Consider the following 13,126-nt stretch of genomic DNA (forward strand, 5'->3'; position numbering starts at 1 on the left):
TGGGACCGGTTTCGGGTTCATAACCCTCATCAGCCAGGCTATCTTGAATCCAGTGGCAAAGTGAGCAAGGGATCCACGTCTGGACATACCCTGCAAACTTAGGGCGAACAAAGCGATACCAAAGGGGATAATGGACGGAGCGTTTGAGCAAATCAAACACTCAACCCCAGTCAACTGATCTGGGTTTAATCCATCATCATTCTTTAGCTCACTCCACCACCCCAGTTCAGACATAGCCATATGCAAATCAGTCTGACCCTGTGCCTCATGGGAACAGTCCAGCCCGAACTGCCAAGCCATGTCTTCCCTGGACCGGAAACAAGCATCCTGGGAGTGCTTGCAATGTTCAACACTCCGTCCATCATTCCCTTTGGTTTTGCTTTGTTCGCCATAAATTGGCAGGGTATGCTCAGACGTGAGTCCCTTGCTCACTTTGCCACTGGATTCAAGCAAGCCTGGCTGAAGACGGCTGAAATGCCAGAAACCGGTCCTAGGAAGCTTGTTTCCGGTCCAGGGAAGACATGGCTTGGCAGTTCGGGCTGGACTGTTCCCATGAGGCACAGGGTCAGACTGATTTGCATATGGCCATGTCTGAACTGGGGTGGCAGAGTGGACTAAAGAACGGTGATGGATTAAACCCAGATCAGTTGACTGGGGGTGAGTGCTTGCAATGTTCAACACTCCGTCCATCATTCCCTTTGGTTTTGCTTTGTTCGCAATAAGTTGGCAGGGTATGCTCAGACGTGAGTCCCTTGCTCACTTTGCCTCTGGATTCAAACAAGCCTGGCTGAAAACGGCTGAAATGCCAGAAACTGGTCCTAGGAAGCTTGTTTCCGGTCCAGGGAAGACATGGCTTGGCAGTTCGGGCTGGACTGTTCCCATGAGGTACAGGGTCAGACTGATTTGCATATGGCCTGTTGACTGGGGGTGAGTGCTTGCAATGTTCAACACTCCGTCGATCATTCCCTTTGGTTTTGCTTAGTTTGAATATCATCTCAGGGACATGTTTGATGGACAAATCAGCATAAATAGTAACACAAAATACTATGATGTTTTGGCCTCTCTCTGATCAGGTTTTATTTCCAAATAATTAATGAAAGCAAAGAAGAAAGCACTTTAGGAATATTCAGGAATTTTATTCTCCTAGAGTTGGGGAGAGCTAAGACATCAGACTCCTTGTTTGATGTTGGTGCAACTCTATTTGATGTGACCATGGCTGGCCAACCTGTGTAATTTATCTTTAGAGCAGGTGTATGTTTAAAGGATGCTAATGGAATCCTGGTTGAAACCTTTGTTGAATACAATACATCTCTTTCAGCCTTGCTGCTACTTCCCTGCGCCCAATGGGTTTTAATCAGGAATCCAGGTGATATGTGAGAGAAAGATGTAGAACTGATGTCAATAACAGAAGACATCAGAGGAAGCTTATTAAGAAGGTGATATATTATTTTGAGCTATGGGAAGTGTTCCTGGCTTTCCAGAAACTTGACTACCAGATTATTTTGAGTACGAGCTTGATGTACAAAACACTGGTCACAAAATACCGGGCGCATATTGTGATCAGTATTGTTGCGACCAGTTAGAATTTTTGTGAACTGACATATTTACTGATAGGTCGGTTCACAAAATTCCCATTATTAATGGGTTGCAATCCGTGTTACCTCATAAATATGAATGAGTAAGGTCACACATAGAGGCTTATTTTGATTAGATGCTATCACAGGGATTGTGGCCAGGAGACCACCATCTCTATGATAGAACCTAAATAAAATAAATATATATATTTTTTAAATGCATCACGTTTTTCTTAAAGGAAAAGAAATGTTACTTTACTTAAATAGTTTGCTCGAGAGCTTGAACTGGTCCCCTGAACTACTGCCCACTCCCCAACAAACTTTTTTTTAATTCATTCACAAAGGGCGTCCCTTGGAGTCCCCTTCCTTTTTGCAAATACTTTACCAGATTAACTCGAGAGTCGATAATTTTTCCAGTGTTTTTGGACACAATTACAGTCACAAGAAATTGATACATCATATAACAATTCCCAATGTGGAAGAATCACCTATAACTGGTTCCTTCAAAAATTGTAAATCACTAACCAATCTCAATTAAGTATTAGAGATTGGGAAAAGTTTTTTATTAGTACATAGTAAAAACCTACTTTTAGCAAACACATAATAGATTCTACATTTATGTTGTGGGTCCTGGGCCCACATACTAGATCTAGGAAGATACAGACACATGGTTACTGTACATGTAACTGGGCTCTTTTATTGGCAGGGTCAGCTGACTGGAGATGCCTGTGTTGGATGGGTGTGAGGTGGGTGCATGGCCAGCCCTCAAGGGAGTGGCTGGAAAACTAGTCCATGCTGGGACACTAGAAGGTGTCAAGCAGGACACTACACATCAGGCCCGATGTTCCATGTGAGAATTGGTATGTCAATAGTGACACCCATAGCTTTATCAAATGGGTGTGTATGCGGCTCGATTTTAATCCTTTCATGTTTGTTTCCAACCAGCACATTTGTGAGAACCTAAGGGACGCAACGTATATCATTCTGTAGGTATGCAAATGATGTAGAACTGTTTATCGGCCACCTCTGAGATCTGACATAATAAATTGTTCTGAAATCAAGAAAACTGTGAAAAATTCTGGGCTGTAGGATGTTGTTGTTGAATGATGCAATAAGGTCTCAACATGCGTGGCAGAAATGTGTGTTTAAGATACTAACTTTGATGCAGGTGGAGATTCAAAACACTCAAGAAGCAATGAGTTTTCATAGCTTTATTCTATGTCATTTACTCTGAGAAGAAAGTTGCTAGCAGGGGCTTTGCGTTGCAACTGTAGGAAGGACATTTAAGATAATAGGTTTGATTATTTGGAACAGTCTGGGGATTCTTAGATTTTGAACAGTTGGTGCATTTCAGAAAATATAACGAAAAATATTTTTCGTGTTTAATGTGGGCTGGATCCATGTTGCATTTTCAGTCTAGGATCATAAGGTAAATGTGCTTGTACTGAATATGAAAATGAAGCTATATTGATATTGTCTCCTCAGAGTCTACAACCGTGCCATGGATTTAGCCCTCCCTATGCACGGCTGGATACCTTTTTTTGGCTCCCATGTGCCTATTAAGTCCAATACAACGTGGGGCTATGTCAAGTAAGGGAATTTTAACACATTCTTAATATATGGATTTGTTAAGTCACTTCAAATATTGTGAAATTGAATTAGCATAATATTAAACATGTTGTGAATAAACTTTCATGTGGATTGGATATGCCTTTTTATATTTATTCCGTTGAGTGTTTTTTAATCACAGCCCAAACAAGCACATCCATAGTTCCTATCTTCATGTTTCCAGAGGATTGTGATATTTGCAATGCATGGGTTGCAGTTGAAAACAAATCTGACCCCCTAAATAGCCACTGCTGCTCCAATAATAGGAAACACATGATTAGTGCACATTGTCAGACCACTCCTAAGGCTAAAGATTTCACCAGAATGTCTACGCATGGATGGCTGTAGAAAAACGAACCTATATTACAACATTGGAATGTGGAGCACTCCATTGTAGACAATGGAGTGCTCCGTGCTTCCACGGGCCGGTAAAGGCCCGCAGAGCAACATTCCAATGTTTTACAAAAGCCTCTCGAAGCTCGAGCGGATTTAAATCTCCTCGAGCTTCGAGAAGCCTTTGTTTAATTTGTTAGAACATTCTGCCCTCTAGTGGCAGAATGTTCTAATAGCCTTATAGCCCTTCGTAGCAGGGCTATACCGCTATTAAAGTCCCGCTGCTTTTGTTAAAGTCCCTCGCCTTCGGCTCGGGCCTTTAACGCTGCAGCGGGCCTTTAATAGTCGGTATAGCCCGCTACGGCGGGCTATAAGGCTATATTATAACATTGGAATGTTGGAAGCTCCATTGAAAACAATAGAGTGCTCCAGGCTTATAATGGCTGGTATACGCCCAGAGCTCCAACATTCCAATGTTTCTTTGTTCACAGCTCTGGCTGTGAACAATGGCTTTAGGGAGCCTGAGGGGATTTCAATCCCCTCGCGCTCCCTGAAGGCTTTGTTTTGTTAGAACATTCTGCCCTCTGGAGGCAGAATGTTCTAATAGCCTTATAGCCCTTCGTAGCAGGGCTATACCGGCTTTTAAATTCCCTCTGTTTTGTTAAAGTCCCTCGCCTTCGGCTCGGGCCTTTAACGCTGCAGCGGGCCTTTAATAGCCGTTATAGCACGCCATGGCGGGCTATAAGGCTATAGTAAGCGAATAGTGTTAGTATGCGTAGGAAAATTATTACACCAGGGCTTCTCATTTGAGTTTTCACTCTGATGACATACTAAGTCAATTTAGTTAACAGAGATATATACGTCAGGGCATAGAGCTCAAACCATGTGCTGAGACATCACAAGTCCCACATAATAATATAGTCTTATAGCCCACCGTAGCGGGCTATACCGGCTATTAAAGGCCCGCTGCAGCGTTAAAGGCCCGAGCCGAAGGTGAGGGACTTTAACAAGGCAGCGGGACTTTAATAGTGGTATAGCCCTGCTACGAAGGGCTATAAGACTATTAGAACATTCTGCCACTAGAGGGCAGACTGTTCTAACAATTTAAACAAAGGCTTCTCGAAGCTCGAGGGGATTTAAATCCCCTCGAGGTTCGAGAGGCTTTTGTAAAACATTGGAAAGTTGCCCTGCGGGCCTTTACCGGCCCATAGAAGCAGGGAGCGCTCCATTGTCTACAATGGAGCTCCCAACATTCCAATGTTCTAATATACTTTAAGGAAACAATTTAAAAATGGCAAGATACAGCACATCCACGGTAAAAAGGTGAGCTCATTTATTTACTGCTCAATAACAGTGCATGCTGTCTTTTTATTTCAAATAATATTACCTGCATGTACCTCAAATCATATTCACTGTCAGGACATGAGTATTCACACAGGATAGTTCATAACATCAAACTTTCAGAAAAAGAAAATATTTTAAAAGCAATGGCATGAGGTCCCATATCTTTCATTATTACAATTAATTTGTACGAAATTATGTGACAAAGTTACGGCGAGCAGAATTTTCCCATCATTAAGATATTGCGGGATTTGTTGTGCCTCACTGCCATCAAGAAGGGGTGATCACCATTGAATTCATCTTTGTGCATGAGAACTCTCTCTCTTGCCATGTCTGCCTCCTCAAGACCCTCTTCGCTGATTACCAGAGTAGCTTCGTGGATGGCTTGAGACAAAGCTGCCCCTTTGGTCTCGGTCATGCCAGAAAAATCAGCCACCTCTTCGTTGAAGATATCACCTAGCCCCATGGAGGTCAGTAGTGGCTTCAGGTCATACCTCTTAGCCAATTTAAATTTGGGAAGAGACACTTTCACTTTGGTGTTGGCCATCGTGCTCGGATTAGTCCAGTGAACAAATTTCTCGTAGGTGAGCTCCTTTTCAAGCTGGTGGAAAATGATAAGAAGAAAAATGTTAAGGGATTTTTGGGTTGAGATAAAGTCTTATTACTACAGATAACCCCAAGCACTGCTTTACTTTTTAAATTATGACTTTTGTGCTTTTCCCGACCATGCAATCTTAACATATAAAGCCTATCATTTAGGATAATATGTAACTCCTACACCTAGTAGACCTCAAGGTTTTATGTTACACTTCCTGAGGCTTATTTACATTGCACCACTGGTACGTCACTTTTTTTGAGGCACCAGTGGTGCAGTGTACCACCCTGCATTGTTTTTCATGACCTTGTAAGTATGGCCCACTTTGACGCATTACGTAACATCTATGGAACTTGATGCATTCGTAGATTTACAAGGTTTTGTAAACTTGGGAATGCGTCAGATTCTTACACCTCCCGAGGGAAGGTGTAAAGGATGCGCGACGAGGAGCAATACTTTATTTCTCTTTGTTTTTCTTTTTTCTATGTGTGCTTCAGAATGCAGCACACATAGAAAGAGGAGAACACGTCTTGTGATTGTTTTTGTGCAGGAACGTGTCCCTTCCTGCACAAAAACCCTACAAAGCAGATACCCTTGCACCATGGCGCAAGGGTGCCTGCGTTGGCACATGACAGCCCATTGTGCGCCAACACAGAGGAAAAGGACAGGATTGCTCTGTATCTTTTTGAAACGACGCATTTGTGCCCTTTTCTTTTGATGCACAGCAGCACAGCAGGAAGGCTTGCTGCACTGCCGTGCATCAAAATATTGTAAATGAGGCCCCCTGTACTATTGTTTTCACATGTGTGATTTATCATCAATGTATATTGGGTGCTTGTGATATAAAGCACTCTAACACCCTGCATTGGGATGACAAGGGCTATTAAAGAATTAAATAACAACATTTATTAGTAAGTGCTATTTAAATTATTTGTGTAACTTCTCAGCTAAACTGATACATCTGGCATTCTTACAAGCATACCTCTTACATGCAGGGGTTCAACAAAGTCACTAATCTGCCTCCAATGTTTCTCTTAAGTACTTGTGAAGTGATAACAAGTTGGTAGCCTTTGTTGTCTCCATTTCATTAGCATCTGGGTGTTAGGTTCCAGATAGCTCTTAGGTAGGACCATATCCAAATGAAAAGAAGGCCGATGGCCTCTAAAATTAGGCTTTAGTCCAGTCGGGAGTCAAACAAAGAAAGCCCCTCTCCGCCAGCAGGTTGCTGCTCCAAATGAAAAGCAGACGTGTGGCCGCTGCTGGATGCGTTCCAGTGTCGGCAAATTATACTGAGAACAATTGAGCATATTTCACTGGGACCAGCACAGATCCTGGTTTTGGATCAATAATAGCTGCAGGATCCAGGGATCCGGCTGGATCCCCTCATTCCCTGCACTGCTCACAGTTAGCTGCCCAATAACCAAACATGGAGGAAGGAATACCGGAAAGTCTTTACTGACTCACCTCTTCCCATTATATTTCTCAGCTGAGATGAAAATGAGGGCATAAGTGTCTAGTTTTCACTATAGAACAGGCGGTCACTAGTTGTCCACCTGTAACACACTGATCCACCCATAGCCAATTCTTATTAGACATAGTCGTCAATATATAGGGGCAGATTTACAAGCCCCTTGTGCCACTTTTGTGTCATTTTTAACATGGGAAATGTGACGCAATATTGGAGCAAGAGACTTGTAAATAAACCCCATAGGGTTTAGAGGCAGTTACTTTTAACAACAGGCCCACTCCTCTGGAGCACCCACCTCCGTATCCTACCTCAATCACTGATTGCCATAATTTTTGCAAGCATGTTGCTGTTGCATAAGTCCTACACAAATGTCTAATACATCTTATAATATTCAGCTTTTATCTATTTAATGGACCTAACATCTCATGGTGGAGCTGCCCCAGGGATACGCATAGTGCATACCAAGAGTGCCGAAAACACAGCAAAAGAAACTCTGGGTGATATTAATGAAGTGGGTAGTGTCGCTTTTGCACCACGCAATGTGGTACATGTGCAACACCACCCCCAAATGCAATTTATCAAGCTAAGCAAGGCCACTTTGAGGGACCTTTAGTTGCTTGATCAATCAGAAGTACCATAACACAGCGCAAATCAATGCGCTGCACTACTCTGCCCCGGGAAGGTGTTCCATTGCCGTTGAGTGGGTTTTCCCATGCAGTTCCCATGAATTTTGACGCGTTCCAAGTTTTGCCATTGCTCATAGACCTGGGAATGCGCCAAAATGGTACGCCTTCTCGGGTGAGACGCAACGTGGAGAAAAAACTTAATTTGTCCTCCTTACTTCCTCTTTTTAACTGTGCTGCATTCTACAGAACACATACATAGAGGACTATGCCTAGGGGGATTGCTTTTGTGCAGGATGGTGCTCCTTCCTACACAAAAAACAATCCTGCATGCAACGCAGACACCCTTGCATGATGGTGCAAGGGTTCATGCATTGGCGCTATGTGGCCCATTATGTGCCAGCCCTGGAGAAAGGACAGGAATGAGGCGTATTGTAATACATAGGGTGCATTCCTGCCCTTTCCCAGTAATGCAGCGCAGCGAGGTAACTTGCTGTGCTGTGTTGCCTTACTTTTACATAAATATGGACCTTATAGCCATATTTAGAATTTGGTAGGAAGTATATCCTGTCAAAAATCATGGCAGATATCTCGTCGGCGATTTACAAGTACCATAAGTTATAATGCATTTATAAAATTCGAATGGGGCTTCAGATTATGTTGGAGTATCTTAAACTCTTAATAAAGTCCTAGGAGTCTGGTTTGTTGCCTTTAGTTTCAGTGGGGCCCAAATAACAATCAATGACACACAACTTTGAGATTATTTTATCACCATGTTCTGAGGCTCTTAGATCCTACTCCTTTTTACCTATATAAATGTATGTGAATCGTTCATAAATGTAACATCTCAGCTTCCATTAGACAAAGCTTTGGTTATTTAGCTGTCATCTGGAGACACAAACCTATCTCTTAAAGCAGTATAAGCTATGATCTATTTAAATAAAATGCAGACAGTTATTAAAAGAAGAAAAATATTTTCTTTTCAATGAGCAAGTAATGCCCTGTCAAATGCACCCAGACAGGCATCAATGTACTTACGGAACTGCTGATATGTGAAAATAAGACACCCTAAAATTCAAAACTTTGTCATGATGTGGTCTTTTTTACTGCACTGAGAGACGTTATTAAAATGTATAATTATTATGGGTTCAGGAGGATAGAGGGATGAGAAGGATACTGTAAACTGTTGATAATTCTCAGGCAACCTATATGTGTAGAAATAAGGTTAAAAAACGTACTTTAATGTACAAATTATGAAGAACTCTAGCCCTCCAAAGAATGAAGCAGCACCGTGACTATCAGACCCCAATCTTGCAGGCCCTCATCAACTTTTAGCACTCTGCACTCTGGTGATGTGGGTCCAGTGACCACTCTCTCACATCACAACACCCGAAGTATGTAGCCAGTGTATTGCAGAGTGCCTCTTGATAACGAGTAGACAGACGTCCACAAGACTATAATGTATATACATTTAGGAGTATTTGGTGCAAACCCAGGGCCATATTAGCAAGGACTTGCGATAATTATCGCAAAGCGCGCTTAGGGCTGTATTTTTTTATCGCCGTCTATCGCTGGTTTACATCGCGGAGATAACGCGTTATTATCAATGTTTATCTCCAAGGCGATAATAAACCAGCGATGGCTGGAATTCTCCAGCAATAAAGTGGAAATTCCAGCGATGAATTCCCATCGCTAAGGAAAAGGTCGCTAATAGGCAGGTGAGGATTCAGCCGTAGAATCCACCTCCCAGTGACTATAATGGGTAAGTCAGGTTTCTACCAGGTGTAAAATCTAAGCGATAAACGCGGTTAGCGTGCGTTTTTTTATTGCTTCGCGGGCCTTGGTAATAGGCGGAAGGTGTGTTTGCGACTGCTTTTAGTCGCTTCCAAGTTGGGAACACCTCCTTTGCATGTCATTAGCGATAAATATCGTTGACATGCAAAGCGACACCCAAAACGGTTGCTTACGCCCTAAGGCTGTCGCTAACAGGTGATAGCGACAGTTTGCTGATAGGGCGATAAAAATATCGCCGCTTAAGCGGCAAAAAGTGCCGCCTGCCCTTGCTAATATGGCCCCAGTAGGCATTGTTTCAAGGAGAAACCTATTAAATTACGCACAACATCTTTCACTCATTCTGACACTAGTTACCAGTCCTTCATAACAGTTGAACAGCTCCAGTTCATGTGTAATAAGCAACGGCGGTACGTGCAGGTAAGCGCGGTGGGGCGAGGAGAGGGAAGTTGTCAGACAATAGAATAGAGCAAATTAAATAAATAAAAAAATTCATATTCCGTCTGTCAACAACCCCCCCCCCCCCCAACCCTTCATCGGTCCACCACGCTTACCTGCACGAACCGTTGCTGGTAATAAGTCAAATTTACTAGCTTTGTCCCTCGGGCAGCAATCAGTGTGGGTCAGATAAGTCCTATGCATAACTACAGGAGTAAAGTACTTTCTTTGCAAAAACCTGAACGGTGTGAACCAAGATAGGGCATTACCTGTAGTCTCTATAGTGTAGGCAAAGCCATTTGCTATTTGTCAGGTGTCCCACAGCATCCTGCCTATTTAGCCTTAATGTTTAGTACCATAGATTGATGGTCTCTACAGAGAACAACTGCAGATATCAGTAGCCCATTCTGTGTCAATAACTCAAGCTATATCAAAGTAGTGAAGTCCTGTGGCCAATGAATGAACTCCTTCCAAGTAACTTAGGAAGCCCTGGATAGTCTAGCATGCAACAAAGGGTCCTATCTGCACCCTAATCTATGTCCTAGCCTCCAGTGTGGCAAAGTCATTACCATTAACATCTCCCATTGTCTGAAATCCATTCGATCTACATGTTTTATTGGCTTCCTCTTGCCCCAACTTACGAAAACCTAGACAACTTGGGCCCCAGAGTGGAGCACCCAGTAAAGATAGAGCTCTCATCGGCTCTGCCTTAAGTACCCGTTCCCGGATCAGAGACAGATGTGACACTTGGGAACAAATTTCCTGAGCTCTCACACAATGCAGCTAGCAACAAAAGTTACTGCAGGCGTTGTGTGAAAGGAAGAGAGCAGAACATCGCCATGTCTAAGATAATGAAGTCCTAATATCGACCTGCACATATATCGACTCCACTATGAAACTGAGACCATATCGTAAGGTAAGTAGACGTGGAGCCTATTTAGTAAATCTATACCAGTCTATATATGTTTACATTTATGATATAGTGATAGTAGGTATTCACTATATTTGCATGTCGATATTTTGACGTACTACCCATGGGACTTGCTCTCAGGTTTCGTGCTGTCAATTAAACTTGTCTGTTTAGTTCTGCGCAGTTGCCCAGCAATTAGTGGATTTGATTTATGTTCAGATGACATTATAAAAGCTCACATTAATTTAATAGGACACTGTTTTCGATAGTGAAAAGAGAAAGCGGAGTTGTGCTTCAATTCTGGCCTACACAGCAGATGCGACCTAGAGAAGAAGCAGGCTCATATCTACTAAGGTTTCCCGCAACGCAGTGCAGCAAGAGTAGCTGCTAAGCTTTATTGCATAAAAGGGAGGAAGCAGTACTCTGCCATATTTGCAGAGATATGGTGCAGTTCAGCTCTCTCCTTGTCCTGATGCACTCTCAGTTGCGCAGTTCCAACGCAGATACCCTTGCGCCATGGCGCAAGGGTGCCTGTGTTGTGGCCGTTATAGTTTTTGTGCAGGAAGGGATACCTTACTGCATAAAACTATCATTTGGGGCTTTTCTTCTTTGCAAAGTGCAGCACAGATGCAAAGAGGAAATAGCAAGGAGAAATAAAGATATTTCCCCTTAATACACAAGCTTCAGGTAGGTGCATCATTTTGACATAAACACATGTTTACAAGGCTTTGTAAATATGAGTTTTCATCAAAATCCAAGGGTGGGTACATGGAAACACCCACGCACCACCCATGGAACACCACCCTGGCACAAGTTAACGCATGGCAGCACTATGCCCTGCCTTGTGCTACTCTTTCTTAACAAAGTCGAGCAATGGCATGAAAAACAGCATTTGCGTGTCTGTAAACCACAAAGGGATTTGGCATCTCGGCTGTGCCAACAAATTGACGCAACCCCGATGCAAAATTCAGATACCTTAATTTGAGGCAGGTTCCAGTGAATGTATGATGTTACTAAGCATACATTCACCACGCATGGCTTTACAAAGCGGTCGTTACCACGACTGCATTGTTACCACACGTGCCATTACATCGCAAATCGTAACAACGACTTAGGGGGCGCGCTGGACTTGAGGAATAGTATTAATTACTATTCCTACTCCAGTTTGTGCAACAGCAGGGAACGTGTTGGATTTAAAATCCAACACATTCCCTGGTGTTGCACGCCCCCTACAGCAAGTCATTGTTACGACATGCGATGTAATGGGATGCGTGGTAACAACGCGGCCGTTACAGGCCATGCGTTGTGGAAAGAGTGTTGTAAACGCTGTTTCCCGTTCCTGTCATCCTTGGTTTGTCCAACAGTCTCCAGGAGGTTTGTTGAAATTCCTCATTTTGTTTTCGAGTTTAAATGGAAATGGGGCTTGAAGTGCAATGATGGAACATGAAAATGAAATTATTGCAGTTACTCTGGGGATTAAATGCAGTAGTGTCAGCCAGGGAAAACGGTGCCAGAAACAACTGAACAGCACCACTACAGTAACAGATTGCAGATACCTGGTGGTAGAGTGGGAGTATCGTCCACAGAAGTAAGTGAGAGATGAAACCATTCCCATAAATGGACGCGCATCATAAATGTGTTTAGTATTGTTGCTTTGCTCCAGTTACTTTTCGGACTCAAAACCTATGAATATTACTCTCTATGAACATAATCTGCATTTTCTCATTTGTGGGGTACTTTCTTAACCCCTTCAGTGCCACGCCCTTTCCCCCTCCTGTGCCGGGCGTTGCATTAGTGGGTGGGGTTCATGACGAGATAGTCTCGTCATGGGCACAGCGCAACCGTGCTCCATGACGAGACTATCTCGTCATGGGCACAGAAGAGGTTAAGCATCTTTTTATTTTATTAGTTATGTTGCTTAATGGTGGGGCACGCCATATTTCGACCCGAAGACTAGCAGGCGTACCAAGGATCGGAAGAGGAATCCTTGGCACACTTGAAGGTCCATGTTGCAAGGGTTTTTACTTTTTTCACCTTCCCTCAGCTAATCCAGTATTCTACAGTGGTCTCTTGCTTAGTGGAATCCTTGTTTAGTTGTTGACTTTGTTTTGGTAGAGTTTTGTGTGATTTATTGTATTTTTAATCTTAAATTCAGGGAAACTATTGACACTTACCTGCTCCAAACCAGTGGAATCATCTTCAATGTCTTGCGGCAGCAGGATTATCATGCTGAGGGCTTTGTTCTCGCATGGGAGGTCCAATACCAGTGTCTTCAGTTCCTTTATGTAGCCCATGAAACAGCGAGATTCGAGCTGCATCATTTGAACAGGCTTGCATTCAGTCTGGAAAAAAAAGAAATGTGCAGGATTCTTAATTCCAACTCACTGGATCAATTTTCTTAAGTTTCCTTTCCCCCATTACTGCTACTGTTGCTTTCACCTATTT

The 13,126-nt window shown here is 43.0% G+C and overlaps 1 protein-coding gene across 1 annotated transcript in view; it reads right to left on the bottom strand.

Annotated features, from left to right (window-relative positions):
* Positions 1 to 4,826: 4,826 nt before the first annotated feature.
* The window catches only part of SERPINB5 (serpin family B member 5), a 138,272-nt gene continuing 129,972 nt past the window's right edge, over positions 4,827 to 13,126 (bottom strand). The window contains exons 6-7 of the mRNA XM_085607026.1: positions 12,856 to 13,023; positions 4,827 to 5,457 (exon numbers count right to left, since the gene is read on the bottom strand). Coding sequence (XP_085463152.1) covers positions 5,065 to 5,457; positions 12,856 to 13,023 — 561 coding nt within the window. The 3' untranslated portion in view covers positions 4,827 to 5,064. The remainder of the gene's footprint in view (positions 5,458 to 12,855; positions 13,024 to 13,126) is intronic.

This window comes from Triturus cristatus, chromosome 5_2 (assembly GCF_964204655.1).
Source record: "Triturus cristatus chromosome 5_2, aTriCri1.1, whole genome shotgun sequence".
In the NCBI taxonomy this organism is placed as follows: Eukaryota; Metazoa; Chordata; class Amphibia; order Caudata; family Salamandridae; genus Triturus; species Triturus cristatus.